Source organism: Amblyomma maculatum, chromosome 4 (assembly GCF_055883805.1).
Source record: "Amblyomma maculatum isolate TAMU_Amacu chromosome 4, ASM5588380v1, whole genome shotgun sequence".
NCBI classification, from domain to species: Eukaryota; Metazoa; Arthropoda; class Arachnida; order Ixodida; family Ixodidae; genus Amblyomma; species Amblyomma maculatum.
Genome location: NC_139347.1, coordinates 140,253,436 through 140,270,536, shown reverse-complemented (window position 1 = coordinate 140,270,536; position 17,101 = coordinate 140,253,436). Strand labels below are relative to the sequence as shown.

General features: G+C 46.9%; 1 protein-coding gene across 1 annotated transcript in view; it reads left to right on the top strand.

The window, feature by feature from the left end:
* The first annotated feature begins 1,108 nt into the window (after positions 1 to 1,108).
* LOC146193181 (high-affinity choline transporter 1-like) overlaps positions 1,109 to 17,101 on the top strand; it is a 49,224-nt gene continuing 33,231 nt past the window's right edge. The window contains exons 1-2 of the mRNA XM_084600495.1: positions 1,109 to 1,298; positions 6,462 to 6,569. Of these exons, the coding sequence (XP_084456621.1) occupies positions 1,109 to 1,298; positions 6,462 to 6,569 (298 nt within the window). The remainder of the gene's footprint in view (positions 1,299 to 6,461; positions 6,570 to 17,101) is intronic.

Sequence of the window (17,101 nt, the reverse complement as noted above, 5' to 3'; positions counted from 1 at the left end):
AGCGCATGTACTGTGGCTTTCTTGTTTCTTGTCCCTTGTCTTCGTGTTCGCGCTGCCTAATGCCTGAGTCACGCACACCAATGAACGCAATAAAACCCGCTCACCTGAGCAATGGTTCCGCCTTCCTCGCTGTGGGGCACTTCTGATCGTCGCTGCCTCTGACCGTCACCGCTGGGGTCTCTGGGACCTTTCACGCGTCGACGAAGCTCCTACCCCGAACGATCGGGAGATCTTAATTGCGCGGACGTGGAAGCAGTGTCTTTCAAAGTGGACACCTCCAGCTCGCCATGAGAGAATGTGTGTAGAAGTATGAAGGAAGAGAGATAAGAACATAAAAACCAATACAAAGCTTTTCTCAAGTGCACTCCTCACCCATGCATGGACGAGTCTGAACTACGCTTTACAAGGCCACCGGAGCAGCAAATCCTGCATTCTTCAGGCGACGCTGTTGAGGTATGCATACATGAAGGCATTTCTCCAAAACGCGCCGTTCATTCTGACCTGGAGGGCAAGATAATGAGCAGTTAGCAAATCAGCTGGGGATGATCTGTTCCCACTCCTCTGCAGTATCAGCCTTTAAGCGCTCTGACTTCAGAACGCACGTGCTCAGCCGGCTAACGCGTGTGAAGACCATATAGAGCGATTATGTGCTTTCGTATTGAAATTTGGGTGCAATTTTTGCTGTTGGTAAAACAGGAAAATATATATATATATATATATATATATATATATATATATATATATATATATATATATATATATATATATATATATATATATATATATAGAGAGAGAGAGAGAGAGTGATTAAGGTTCCGTACTGGGAGAGATTATGTTTCTGTTCTCAGCTAGGCCGAACACAGGAATGAATGCTTAGAGGCTGGTAAAGATTTGGGAATCAGAACGAGCTTTACAGTTAAACAGCCTCGTACAGATATCTGCTCTTTATTGAGCTTCACCGTTCTGTATACTGCAGGAAATCCATCGTATGCTCTGCATGGGCCTTTTTCGACAAGTGGAAGGAAGAAGAAGATCTGACCTTGGACGCCATTCTGTTGCGCCGGTTCCTCTGCGGCCGTGTTCTCCGGTGCTCTCGCTGCAGGAGACCATGGCGGTCAACGTCCCCGGCCTGGTGGCCATCGGGTTCTTCTATCTGGTCATCCTAATCGTCGGTATTTGGGCCGGACGCAAGGGCGGCGATAAGCAGAACTCGCACAGCGTTACCATTGGCCAGCACTCCAACATCCTGCTCGCCGGCAGGAACATTGGCCTCTTCGTTGGCGTCTTCACCATGACCGGTACGCGCCTTGAGCAGAAATTTCGCTGCGCACTACATCACGGACTACAATTTCCAGAGTAGTTGGCATTAGCAACCTCCTTGCATGTAAATATCTCAAAAGAGGAACATTGCGCTCTATTGTATGGAGGGTTCTGTTGCGCCGTATGCGCGCATAAAAATGATAGCGCACGATTTGCTCACTTCATAAAGTTTTAGATAATACGTGTGTTTGGAGACGAATTGTTGGAGACTATGCCGATCGCTGTGCCCGTGGAATCGTGCAGGTACTGAACCACGAACGGCTAATCTGAATCATAGCGCAACACTAACCAGCTTTCCGGTCTTGTTCCTCATATGATGCGTGTTCACAAAGATCAGTGCAAACGCTTGTTAAAACCAAAACCTCCACGACCGCAGCTTAAATATTCTGGGTTCATTCAGACTCTAATTGCAGTCAAGTGTCTGCTAAGCTCAGCAATTTAAATAGGTAACCGAGTTTATTGTTCGAAGTAAACATACACGGATACGCCTCTGCAAATGGGGTAATAAAGCGTGTGTGTGGGGGGGGGGGGGGGGGAGGAATCAGTGTGCCTTTTGACTGACATTACAGCGCGGCGGCGTTGAGGTGAGTATGGAGCTAGTCAAGGACAAAACAGCCATACTTTAAACCGGCAGAACACACTGCGGAGTGAAATTGGCTGGTTAATCAGCATTTGGGGGAGGGGTGAGTGGAAGAGAGAGAGGAGGCAGTCATAATAGCACAGTCGCCTCGGAGGTCCACGGTGATTCTGGGAATAGTTGCCCATGCTTGTTGTGTTTATGTGGAAGGTATATTTACTATTTCCACCTAGCATTACTAGGTGGCGCATGACTAAACGAGAACGGACGACGAAGAGTTGCTCGAGTTTGCGCGTGTGTGTCTGTTCTAACGTTTCCTTTGGGATCCTCCCCTCCCCCGCCCACCCATGGATTAAAGTTTTGTGCTTTCGTGTCTGGCCTCTGGTCACAGAGTACGTGACACTATACCATAACGAGAACCTAGATCAACAGCTGTTTCGGAATGCTACAATTTTGGAGTGACGTGCAACCTTTGATCTCAGCGCTTCATATGCGACAGATTTCGATAGAATATTAGTCTATTTATTTTTTCGAGGGACAAGGTGAAAGTTTTCTGGAAGGGAGTAGAAGAGGCGTAAGGTAGAACTGCTTATTTCGTTCAAATAATCAGTTCGACCCCTACTGAGTTGAGTTCATGTGAATTGCACACATTTCTTTCATCGGTTCAAGATGCATCACCTATAAAACGTCCTAGGGAGACGGCTCGTTAAAGGGAACCTGCTAACAGCGGTAGCAGGTACAAGTAGGCTATCCCCGACGTCAAGAAAATCAGAATACGTTATTGTCTGGAGGGAATCCTTTGAAGAATAGGGGCCGCATCCTCCTGAAATTGTTTATACGACTATAGCAGCAATGAATTGCATGAGTCAAACTTAGGTCCAAGAATCCTAGAAGGCGGCTTCTCATGTATAAAGAAATGTTCGCTTACAATGAGGAGAAAAAAAAAAACTTCCTTTACCGTACAGACACCGGAGATGCTGACTCATTCAAGCCCTGCTGACCATCTGTGCCCGGCTAAGTCCCCTTCAAACCACCACCTGCCATAAGGCATGCTCATGGTTTTTAGTTCACAACGCCAAAACCTACAACGCTCTCTGGTTTTTCGCTGAACTTTGACGCTGTCACGTTAACATTTACTGACCACCCTCGGCACAGGCGTTGCCATTTGCGCGACGCTGTCTTTAGTGTACGTAAGCGTGCACCCCCCTTCATGGATCCCTCCCTTGTCGTGGCGGAGGGGCTTGCGAAACTCGATGAAGTCGTGAGCTCTGCTGTGTAGGGCCAACCAAGATAGACAGGTCACGGCAGAGAGTTCTGACAAGATGTGGTTCACTGGAGAAGGTAATGACAACCCACTCCAGTATTTCCTGCCAAGAAAACCCTATGGCCAGTCACAATAGCATTAATGATATGGCGCCGGAAGATGAGCCCCCCAGGTTGGAAGGCGTCCCACATGTTACTGGGAATGAACAAAGGGCGATTCTTAGTAGCTCCAGGATGAATGAAGAGGCTGGGCTAAAGCGAAAAGGACGCTCAGTTGTGGATGTGTCGGGAAGCGACCGAAAGGTCCGATGTTGCAAGGAGATGTATCACATAGCAATATGGAATGTAAGATCTATGACGCGAGGTAAACTGGATGTCGTCAAGCGAGAAATGAACAGATTGAACATTGATATCTTGGGTATCAGCGACCTCAAGTGGACCGGAATGGGAGAATTTTATTCCGGCGACCATTATGTCTTTTATTGTGGGCACGAATCCAGTAAAAGGAATGGGGTCGCTCTCATAGTAAACAGAAGAATGGGCAAAGCAGTGCTAGGGTACAGCTCCAAAAACGACCGAATGATTTCACTTCGGATCCAAGGTCACCCTTTCAACATAACAATTATCCAAGTCTAATGCACCAACCACTACTGTTGAAGAAGCTGACCCTGAGAGATTTTATGCTGACCTGTAATGCCTTTTAGACCGCACTCTATCATCAGACGTCTTTTTTCTCATAGGAGACTACGGCAATGCTAAGGTGGGGAGTGAAGAAATATCCGGATTTACAGGCAAGCTCGATCTTGGTGAGCCAAATGAAGCTGGGCAGAGGCTATTAGAGTTTTGTCAAGAAAACAACCTGACCATAGCGATCGAATACTCATTTTCGACAGCACAAGAGGCGCCTGTGCACATGGACTTCACCGGAAGGTCTGTACAGCAATCAGATTGATCATATTCTTTGCAGGCAGAGATGAAGAAGCGCTACACAAGCAGTAAATCAAGGTCTGGGGCAGATTGTGGCACCGATCATCATATTCTTGTTGCCAAATTTAAGCTTCGATTAAGGAAAACGCAGAAAACTAGAAGGCCTTTCAGGTATGATTTGGATCAAATTCCATCAGAATATGCTGTGGAAGTGAGGAATCGATTTCAAGAATTAAATCTAGAAATCAGAGAGCCTGAAAAGATGTGGACTGGTGTTCGTGATATAATACAAGAAGTTGCTACTAAGGTAGTTCCAAAACGAAAGAAATGCAAGAAAGCAAAATGGTTATCTGAAGAGGCTTTGCAAATAGCTGAGGAAAGGAGCGCGGCAAAAGTTATGGGGGAAAGAGAAAGATACAAGGTTCTTAATACGGATTTTCAGACAATAGCAAGAAGAGACAAGAATGCCTTCCTGAGCATACAGTGCCAAACAGTTCATGACAACAGCCAATTGAGGAACACAAGAGCTCTGTATAAGACAATCAAAGATATCAAAGGAAGCTGCTGTGCTAAGATGTGCGTGATAAAGGACAAACGAGGCAGGGACCACACTGAAGCCTCAGAGATAAAGAGGTGGCAGGAATACACAGAAGAACTGTACAAGAAGGACCTGGATGTGCAAACCCAACCTAAGATGTTTGTGATTACTGATCTCGAGCCGGGCATCCTGAAGAGTGAAGTTGAATGGGCCTGAGCCAGCGTTGCTAAGAGCAAAGCTAGAGGAATTGATGGCATTCCAGCCGAGTTGCTTCAAAACCTCAACCATGGCGACGCTGTTAATGTTATGTATACATTATGTCAGCAAATTCGGACAACCCTGCAGTGGCCACAGGATTGGAGGAGGTAAATTTACATCCCCATCCCAAAGGAAGACGGTGCCAAAGATTGTTCCAACTACCGCATAATCGCGCGTATTTCGCATGCTAGCAAGGTGATGTTGAAAGCTAGGCTGTAGCAGTATATGACTGGGAGCTTCCGGACGTGCAAGCTGAGTTTCGGAAGGGCAGAGGAACTAGAGACCAGATTGGCAACCTTCGCTGGGTCATGGAAAAAGCAATAGAGTTCCAGAAACCCATCCACTTCTGCTTTATTGATTGTGCAAAAACATTTGACTGCGTAGATCACAGCAGATTGTGACAAGTTCTCCAAGAGATGGGAGTTCCAATTCACCTCATCTGTCTCCTCAGGAACCTGTATGAAGGGCAAGAGGCCACAGTCAGAACAGGGCATGGTCTTACTGATTGGTTTCCGATTTAGAAAGGAGTGAGACAAGGCTGCATACGGTCACCCCGCCTATTTAACCGATATGCTGAGTACATCATGAGGAAGGCCGGTTTGGACGAGTCTTCAGCTGGAGTGAAGATTGCTGGAAAACGTATCAACAACCTCAGATATGCGGACGATACCACTTTAATGGCAGAAAGTGAAGTGGAACTCAAGAGATTTCTGATGCGTGTACAAGAAGAGAGTGAGAAGTTTAACATTAAAAAAACGAAGATCATGGCGTCTTGCCCTATCAAGTCCTGGAGCATCAAGGGACAAGAAGTGGAAGCTGTGACAGATTTTCTCTTCTTGGGCTACAAGATTACCCCGGAAGGAGACTGCAGCCATGAAATTAGGAGACGCCTGCTTCTGGGAAAGAGAGCCATGGCTAGCCTTGACCGCCTAGTATAGAGCAGAAACATTACACTGCCACCCAAGATCCGTGTAACTCGTGCTTTGGTCTTTCCAGTTGTGATGTATGGATGCGAGAGTTGGACTGTGAAGAAGGCTGACTGCCAAAGAATTGACGCGTTTGAATTGTGGTGCTGGCGGAGACTCTTGAAAATTCCTTGGACGGCCAGAAGATCAAATCAGTCGATATTGTCGACCATAAACCGTGACTGCTTATTGGAGGGTCAAATTCTAAAGTTAAAGCTCAGCTTCTTTGGTCATCTGATGAGAAGAGAGGAGTCGCTGGAGAAAGATTTGATGTTGGGAAAGGTTGAGGGTCACCGGAAAAGTGGTAGGCAGCGAACGCGATGGTTAGATGGCATCCTCGAGGCGCTGCAGATGAAGTTATGTAATGTTAGGAAGATAGCGAGAGATCGGAAAGCGTGGCGTGATATGGTCCATAGGGTCACGAAGAGTCGGACACGACTGAACGACTGAACAGAACTGAATGAAGCGTGCACCAGTGCCGTTCACTAGTGCTGTCATGTTGGTTGTCTTTGGCGCGGACTCAATGACATTTGCGTTTGCTAAAAGTTCCTGCAACCATTTCATACGGGTAATTTGTGCGTATAATACACCCGGCATTTCTTTGCTATGGCAGCCACCTGGGTTGGCGGTGGCTACATCAATGGCACCGCGGAGGTGGTCTACTTGAGAGGTCTGGCCTGGGCACAGGCGCCCTTCGGATACGCCATCAGCCTTGCCATCGGTAAGTCCCCCCTGTAACCTTGGCGCGGGTGATATCAATTCACACCGTGGACTGCAATGAAAAGAAAGTTACACGCATGTGTTTCTTCACTTGCCCGTCGGTATGCGGTGTATAGGGACCAATGTCAGCTGGTAAATTATAAGATTACAGAGAATTATATTCTCGTAAGCCTTCCACAGAAATTGATAACAGAAATAAAATGTTGGCAAGTGTGGCCTTCTGTGAGTACGCATAATAGAACGACCGTTCCACCGAGGGCTGCTAGTAATAATAAATTGTTTTGTGCTGTGGGCACTCTTCCTTCGGTATAGCTTCACCGATGGTTCTAACGACAGAATAGATAAATTATGGCAGACGAAAGGATAGTCAATTTCATATAATTAGCATAATAAGCTTTTACAATCATGCGCTTCCTTGGAAAAAACGAATGTAGCTCGCCAATAATAACAGGTGTATAAATAATAAACTACGATTGTCCCTGTGGAATCGGCATCCCTCTGCTCAAATCCTGCTTTCAGCCATCCGCCACTTACCCTCTTACCCACTCACATCGCTCTCTCTCTTTCACACACACACACACACACACACACACACACACACACACACACACACACACACACACACACACACACACACACACACACACACACACACACACACACACACACACACACACACACACACACACACACACACACACACACACACACACACACACACACACACACACACACACACACACACACACACACACACACACACACACACACACACACACACACACACACACACACACACACACACACACACACACACACACACACACACACAACCCATGCTTATTTCACTTACTGCTATGTTGGGCAGGTTTTCATCGCTTTTGCTATTCGGGCTTTGAAGCGGTGAGACCATCGCTTTACTTTGCGTCATCTCATTCACCTGCTGTGTGATAACTGCGAGCCGCAGAGAGGACGTCAAGAAAACGTCTCGCGAACACTGCATGCACGTTCCCTCTCAAGAGCCGTAAAATGTCTCGTGGTTGGCTAACGCAAGGTTAAAGGACCTCTCCAGTAATAGCACAGTGTTCTGGGCACTTGACTACAAAGCCGAGTGACCCGGTTCCGATCCCAGCTGCGGTAGCTGCGAGGCGCCCCAACCTCAGGTTTGGGAGGCGGCTTCCATGGCTCCGGCTGTTTTCGATGAACGAAGGCAATAGAAAGTATCTAATTTCAACTTTTTTCGTTCGCAGCTTTGAAAAATGAGCGGCTCAAACTGACTGTCAGTGAATTGATCCTATTCAAAAGCAAAACTGTAAATATGAAGATGTATGGGAGAAGGTTAAGAAGCTTCCGTGAGCTCTTTCATGTGACCTCGCTATCGGTGTGTGCGCTGGACCTGCTTGTACGCGGACTGCTCCTGCCGTGCTTCTAGATCTAGTACCAGTGCCTCAAACAAGCCCCAATCCTACAAAAACAAACAAAAAAGTAAACAAAAAATGTGCCGTTGTGAAACCGTGGCGTGGTAAGCATAATGTTAATCGACGATGCAAGAATATATTGCATAAAGCAACCTAATTGGCGCAAAGTGATTTCTTCGCGAAGTTTTGTATGTTTTTCCTTCTCTACGGGCGCGGGATATGGTTTACATGTCCGTACACGACTAGATGTTACTGAACTAATATTCCCCGGGGCACTTTCTTCTACACTCGACATACGCGTGGTTATGGGTTATCTGTACGTCGTCTTTGAGCATCGCCGACAATTACGGAAACAGTGACCTCTACCAACCACCTAGTTATTCTGCGGACATGAAGTCGGCAGATAAAGATCGTTGTTCGGGAAGTATAAGCACAGTTTTCATTTCTTTTTTTTTTTTGATGAAAGCGATACAGTCAAACGATATGCGAAAAGTTTAAATCTAGGCCCTAAGAAAACGTGCCGAAAAGCATGGCCGAGTAGACAAAAAGCATCGGTTATTGAAGTTCATACTAGCAGTGTTTATTCAGACAAAGTGTTGGCCCACCACTTATGAAAGGGTTAGCATCGCCGTGGAATACACACGAACAGTGCCTTCAACAGGGTGGACCGCCTCTGTTGTAGGGGCATCTGCCCAAGGGGCGTGACAGGCAGAGGGCGCAGGCACTTATGGAGTTAGTGGAGGAGCTAGAATTGGTCGACGCCTGAGAGGTGCTTCGCTCTGGACTCTCAGGAATGACTTGGACTGGGAGTAGCCTCCAGAGCAGGCTAGGCTGCTTGTATATATCTCTCCGACGCTGGCTGCCTGTATGCAGTCCATGTGTCGTCTTTCCCCTTCGAGTTGAGTGATCACAAGTGTGTCGACCTCCACTTCTCTGATAAAACTCTGGTCCCTCGCATGAAGATCAGTTGACACCTGAACACGCGACTCCTAGAGGACCGGGAAATCGTTAATAAAGTATCCAGCATCATTCGCAATTCTCTGAATTTCAATTCGGAATTGCACGGCGCTGGATGGGACAGCTAAGTATGATATGTGTGACTATTTCAAGGCAGCGGGAGCGAAGCGGGCACGCGAGGAGCGCCGAGAGATCGCTATTGCCTCTGACGTAATCCTGCTCTCTCAGTCTTTCTCTGCTGGCCGATGAGTCACTATCCGACTCCAGAAGTTACTCTAACGCCTTTGTGGTAGTCTTCGGTTTATGGCGCGCGCTGAGTAGTGGGAAAGGAAACATTGCATGGTGCAGTGGCACCTTCTTTAACGCCGCTTTGTACGCATGGAGACTTCCCTCTTTGAATTGATAGACCCAATTACGAGTTTCGTTTCCATTTTAGCCATTTCTACGTATTCCAAATTCTGGATGAAGCTGGTGTAGGCTCTTAATTCCACTGCATGGTCAGAGTTCCATGTTCCAGGCCAGTCTCCGCAGTCCCAGTGTCCATCGTGATCAGAGACTTTCGAGGTGGGCTGTGGAGTTCGGCAAGGATGGCCTTATCTCCTGTCCTCTTTGTGCTTTCGTTCGAACCTCTGCTACAATGGCCCTCTCGGGATAGCAGGATTGCTCGATTTCTTTTGCCTCCAGGTATCCCCAGCTCCCATCTTTGGTTATGTAGATGACCGGACCCTTGTCGTCTCGGATGAGATATTAGCCTCTTCATGGAGGTGTATTGCAGGGCTAGTGGGGCTGAGGCTAATAAGTCGAAAATGGCCACCTTGTATTTTGGTCGAGACCATCCAGCCCACAGCCTGCTTACGGTCTACCCATGAAGGCTTAAGACCGCCTCCTTAGTTTCTATTTAAGTTCAGATGGTGTCTCAAGTAGAAACTGGTCCTTGGCTCAAGAGAAGGTCAAATCCAGAGCGCGATATTATGAGAAGCTTTTGTGCTTGCTCACAGCTCGGGCCACTATTACAAGGTCTCTCCAGCACTCTGTGCTGGCCTAATGTCTCCGCATAATACCCCTGTCGGCGGCGCGGACGAACTTCAACTTGAAGCAGATCCTTTCCTACTGCCTGTTGGGTGGGCTTTCGGACAAGGTCAAAAGGCCTGTGGGGAAATCGCCTATAGGGATAGGGGAGGCTTCGGCAGCCCCGACCTGGTCATCATATCCTCAGCCTGGCACGCAAGGCACGTACGGTGCAGCCGCTCCGCCGATCCCACATGATGGTGGCGAAATGTCACAGTCCATAAATCTGGAGCACGTGAAAAGAAAAGCCAGCAGAATAATGAATGCGTGCTTGGTATTCTATGTCCACTTTCACGTTGTAAACAACTCATCAAAAGAAGCGTTAGGTATATAACAATTGGGCCTTACCTGTACTTATCTAGAGTATTGAATTGGTGGCTAGCCCTAAAACACTGGATTGGGATAAATGACAGAGCATCAGTGGGTTAGAAAGGGTATAGCAAACCTTTGCTACTTAAGGGATCGGTTCTGGATTATCTGACACTAAGTGCCACCTAATTTTAAAACAAGCAACCCTATAGTAAGACCAGAATCCTTCAAACGAAGCATCGCTTCGAACTACCGGAGCCGTAACGCCGCTAATGAAGAAATGGCGAAACTGAAACAGCTCGTCGTGCTCAAATATTTTTCGGGCTAAATGTTGGCGAAGTGCGTTGTCCCTGCACAACAAATTACGTGTAGTAGAAGGAAGAAGCCTCACTGGCGATAAAACTCCGCCACTGGAGGCGAAGTATCATATCCATATAAAGCGAGCTTTCTGCTATGTCAACATTTAGATGGATTTCCACAGATTACACGCGTCAAAACAAAGTCAACGTGTGCTGTACTTATGTGCTGCGCTTTAGAAGAGATATACTGACACAAATGATTATAATTGGAAAAAAAATATCCACTCGAGTAGTACCTCATATGTCTAATACATTGTTTGGGAGGGTAGAGCAATAGAACACACGTCTAAAAAACAAATCTTTGCCATTGCATTTCGTCGCTTGCAAGTTTACGACTGGGCATAAAGACCTTTATACCTATTTTATTGAGTGTCCTGTTTTATTGAGTGTCCTTTGAAACCATACATAAATAGATATCTGCAGTGAACAAGCATTTGAAAGGCTCGCTCTGGTTGCACTGCAAGCACGTAGCCGCACTAATTCTGTTGAGAAATGACGCGGGCACAGATAATCGGCGATCCAAATATTAGGGGGTGAGGGTGATAAAGTTATCACCCTTTGTAGTCTCATACTCATTTCTGATGGAGGTTGAAAGCAAGGCCCTCGTGTTGTTTCCGATGCCAGTGCACGTTAAGGAATCCCTGGTGGTCGATGTCATCCAGAGTCCTCCACTACGGCGTCTCTCGTAGCGTGAGTCACTTTGGGACGCAAACCTTGAACCAAATCTTGTGATCTACATAGCCTGAGAAATACCTTCGAATACTAGAGGGAAACAGTGAATGGCTCGAGGCGATGCCTCCATTATGGGATGCGTTCCATAAAACAGCGAATTCTGCAGGCAGTACGCTGACCTATACCACATATGTGGGCCTTTCATTAAGATATAAATATAAAAGTTTTAAAACAGCCAACTAGGGAGGGCTGGGAGGCGGCCCTGTCCAGCTCGGAGCTGCAGGCCCAGCGTGCCCTTGTGCAGAGAGAACGGGCAGCGGCGGCAGCCAAAGGCGTTCCGGAATGGGGTCTGCCACCCAGCTCCACAACCATACGCACCTCCCTTTCCCAAATCATTTCACTGTAAATAAATGGTTTCTCCTCCTCCCACTATTCCTTGTAAAGCAAATCCTACAGCACTATATTTACAACAAACAGGCTCGTCTGCCTTGAATAGAAAAGAAGAAAATCAATGTAATCGATGAAACTTTTTTTTCTGTACGTAAACCGCTAGGCACCGGCACTGAACTATTGTACGAACAAAAAACGCTTTAGTGCTTGTGACACGAAAGATATATATATATATATATATATATATATATATATATATATAGGAGGGGGGTGTAGGAGGGGGGAGGGGGAATGAGGGTGCTCGTTATAATACATGAAGGAAAGAAGCCGACAGTCAGTGAGGTCAAGGAAAGCACTGAAGATTGTACTTTGTCTTTTTTTTTTTAATTTTTACTTCGATAATCACATAAATTAGTAATGTAGTCTGTTCACGGGAAAGATAATTAAACGCAAAGTAGAAGAAAAAACAACGTGCCGATGGTGGGGACCGAACCCACGACCTCCGAATATCGCGTCCGGTGCTCTCCCAACTCCCCTTCATGGGTCACTGCCTTGTCGTGGCGGAGGGGCTTGCGAAACTCGATGAAGTCGTGAGCTCTGCTGTGTAGGGCCACCCAAGATAGACAGGTCACGGCAGAGAGTTCTGCCAAAATGTGATTCACTGGAGAAGGTAATGGCAACCCACTCCAGTATTTCCTGCCAAGAAAACCCTATGGCCAGTCACAACAGCATTAATGATATGGCGCCGGAAGATGGGCCCCCCAGCTTAATGGCGTCCCACATGCTACTGGGGATGAACAAAGGGCGATTTCTAGTAGCTCCAGGACGAATGAAGCGGCTGGGTTAAAGCCGAAAGGACGCTCAGTTGTGGATGTGTCGGGAAGCGACCGGAAAGTCCGATGTTGCAAGGAGATATATCACATAGCAACATGGAATGTAAGATCTATGACGCAAGGTAAACTGGATGTCGTCAAGCGAGAAATGGACAGATTGAACACTGATATCTTGGGTATCAGCGAGCTCAAGTGGACCAGAATGGGAGAATTTAATTCCGGCGACCATTATGTATTTTATTGTGGGCACGAATCCAAGAGAAGGAATGGGGTCGCTCTCATAGTAAACAGAAGAATGGGCAAAGCAGTGCTATGGTACAACCCCAAAAACGACTGAATGATTTCACTTCGGATCCAAGGTCACCCTTTAAACTTAACAGTTATCCAAGTCTATGCACCGACCACTGCTGCTGAAGAAGCTGACGTTGAAAGATTTTATGCGGACCTATACAATGCCTTTTAGACCGCACCTCATCATTAGACGTCATTTTTCTCATAGGAGACTGGAATGCTAAGGTCGGGAGTGAATAAATATCCGGATATATAGGCAAGTTCAGTCTTGGCGAGCCAAATGAAGCTGGGCAGAGGCTAGTAGAGTTTTGTCAAGAAAACAACCTGACCGTAACGAATACTCATTTTCAACAGCACAACAGGCGCCTGTACACATGGACTTCACCGGACGGTCTGTACAGGAATCACATCGATTATATTCTTTGCCGGCAGAGATGGAGAAGCGCTATACAAGCAGTAAAAACCAGGCCTGTGGCCGATTGTGGCACCGATCATCAGGTTCTTGTTGCCAAAATTAAGCTTCGATTGAGGAAAACGCCGAAAAATAGAAGGCCTTTCAGGTATGATCTGGATCAAATTCCATTAGAATATGCTATGGAAGTGAGGAATCGATTTCAAGAATTAGATCTAGAAGACAAAGAGCCCGAAGAGATGTGGACTGATGTTCGTGATATAATACAAGAAGTTGCTACTAAGGTTGTTGCAAAGCAAAAGAAATGCAAGAAAGCAAACTGGTTATCTGAAGAGGCTTTGCAAATAGCTGAGGAAAGGAGGATGGCAAAAATTATGGGGGAAAGAGAAAGATACAAGGTTTTCATTGCGGATTTTCAGATAATAGCAAGGAGAGATAAAAATGCCTTCCTGTACATACAGTGCCAAGCAGTTGAGAACAACAGCCAATTAAGGAACACAAGAGCTCTGTATAAGACAATCAAAGATATCAAAGGAAGCTTCTGTGCTAAGCTAGGCGTGATAAAGGACAAACGAGGCAAGGGCCTCACTGAAGCCTCAGAGATAAAGAGGTGGCAGGGACACACAGAAGAACTGTACAAGAAGGACCCGAATGTGCAAACCCAACATAAGACGGTTGTGATCACTGATCTCGCGCCGGGCATCCTGAAGAGTGAAGTTAAATGGGCCTTAGCCAGCCTTGCTAATAACAAAGCTAGTGGAATTGATGGCATTCCAGCTGAGTTGCTTCAAAACCTCAACCATGACGCAGTTAACATTCTGCATAGATTATGTCAGAAGATTTGGACAACCCTGCAGTGGTCACAGGATTAGAGAAGGTCAGTTTACATCCCCATTCCAAAGAAAGGCAGTGCCAAAGATTGTTCCAACTACAGCAAGATCGCGCTTATTTCGCATGCTAGCAAGTTGATGTTGGAAATCCTCCAAGGTAGGCTGCAGCAGTATGTGGATCGGGAGCTTCCGGACGTGCAAGCTGGATTTCGCAAGGGCAGAGGAACTAGAGACCAAATTGCCAACCTTCGCTGGATCATCGAAAAAGCAAGAGAGTTCCAGAAACCCATTTGCTTCTGCTTTATTGACTGTGCGAAAGCGTTTGACTGCGTAGATCACAGCAGATTGTGGTAGGCTCTCCAAGAGATGGGAGTTCCAATTCACCTCATCTGTCTCCCCAGGAACCTGTATGAAGGGCAAGAGGCCACAGTCAGAACTGGGCATGGTCTTACTGATTGGTTTCCGATCGAGAAAGAAGCGAGGCAAGGCTGCATACTGTCGCCCTGCCTATTTAACCTATATGCAGAGTGCATCATGAGGAAGGCCGGTCTGGACGAGTCTTCAGCTGGAGTGAAGGTTGCTGGAAAACGTATCAACAACCTTAGATATGCGGATGCTACCACTTTAATGGCAGAAAGTGAAGTGGAACTCAAGAGACTTCTGATGCGCGTACAAGAAGAGAGTGAGAAGGTCGGGCTTAAACTCAACATTAAAAAGACAAAGATCATGGCGTCTTGCCCTATCAAGTCCTGGAGCATCAATGGACAAGAAGTGGAAGCTGTGACAGATTTTCTGTTCTTGGGCTCCAATATTACCTCGGAAGGAGACTGAAGCCATGAAATTAGGAGACGCCTGCTTCTGGGAAAGAGAGCAATGGTTAGCCTTGACCGCCTAGTAAAGAGCAGAGACATTAGTCTGCCACCAAGATCCGTATAACTCGTGCTATTGTCTTTCCAGTTGTGATGTATGGATGCGAGAGTTGGACTGTGAAAAAGGCTGACCGCCGAAGAATTGACGCGTTTGAATTGTGGTGTTGGCGAAGACTCTTGAGAGTTCCTTGGACTGCTAGAAGATCAAATCAGTCGATGCTGTCGACCATAAACCATAACTGCTCATTGGAGGGTCAAATCTAAAGTTAAAGCTCAGTTACTTTGGTCATCTGATGAGAAGAGAGGAGTCGCTGGAGAAAGATTTGATGTTGGGAAAGGTTGAGGGTCGCCGGAGAAGGGGTAGGCAGCGAACGCGATGGTTAGATGGCATCCTCGAGGCACTGCAGATGAAGTTATGTGATGTTAGGAAGATAGTGAGAGACCGGAAAGCGTAGTGTGACATGGTCCATAGGGTCACGAAGAGTCGGACACGACTGAACGACTGAACTGAACTGCTCTCCCAACTGAGCTAAATCGGCCGCTGTGCCCCCTGCTACTGTCTTGGGTATTAATGTTGTCCGTATACGAACCTTGAGAGTGTTCACCAGCGCCACCCTCAACCATAGCGGCGGACGTGGAACGTCCTGTGTTACCGCCAGCGTCACGTAGAACGTGATCAAGAGCGAGGGCGAAAGCTGTGCTAGAGCCCTCTTACGCTACCTATGGCTTCAAGACTGCCAGAACCGAGCCCCCGTAAGCTACAAGCAGATAAATGAAGGGCAAATGAGGGTGCTCGTTATAATACATGCAGGAAAGAAGCCAACAGCCGGTGAGGCCAAGGAAAGCATTTTTTTTTAATTTTTACTTCGATAATCACATAAATTAGTAATGTAGTCGGTTCAGGGGAAAGATAATTAAACGCAAATTAGAAGAAAAAACAACGTGCCGATGGTGGGAACCGAACCCACGACCTCCGAATATCGCGTCCGGTGCTCTTCCAACTGAGCTAGGTCGGCCGCTGTGCCCCCTGCTACTTTCTTGGGTATTAATGTTGTCTGTATACGAACCTTGAGAGCCATTGGTAGCGTAAGAGGGTTCTAGCACAGTTTTCGCCCTCGCTCTTGATCACGTTCTACGTGACGCTGGCGGTAACACAGGACGTTCCACGTCCGCCACTTTGGTTGAGGGTGGCGCTGGTCAACACTCTCAAGGTTCGTACACAGACAACATTAATACCCAAGAAAGTAGCAGGGGGCACAGCGGCCGATGTAGCTCAGTTGGGAGAGGGTCGTGAGTTCGGTTCCCACCATCGGTACGTTGGCTTTTCTTCTACTTTTTGTTTAATCATATTTCCCCTAAACAGATTGCATTACTAATTTATGTGATTATCGAAGAAAAAATTAAAAATTAAGACAAAGTACAATCCCCAATGCTTTCCTTGGCCTCACCGACTGTTGGTTTCTTTCCTTCACACACACACACACACACACACACACACACACACACACACACACACACACACACACACACACACACACACACACACACACACACACACACACACACACACACACACACACACACACACACACACACACACACACACACACACACACACACACACACACACACACACACACACACACACACACACACACACACACACACACACACACACACACACACACACACACACACACACACACACACACACACACACACACACACACACACACACACACACACACACACACACACACACACACACACACACACACACACACACACACACACACACACATATATATATATATATATATATATATTGTCACGTCTCGATAGAAAGCCAAGGAGGACCCAAAGATAGGACGGGTTTAATAACCAACCTGGACGAGTCATGCGCTCCAACTTCCTTCTCTTCCAGGCTCGCGCTTGTGGGGCCAATCATCATCTTTGGCATCGTCTTCTGTGCGGCATTTGCCCCCCTCTTCAGGAAGCATCGTCCCGATGAGCATAAAAGGGAGTAGGAGGTGAAGGTCAGTCCGAGTTGTACGGCTTCATGCGTACAACGTGGACGACGTCGGCTTTGAGGTCGACACCCCGTCTGGCACCACCTGATAAGTGA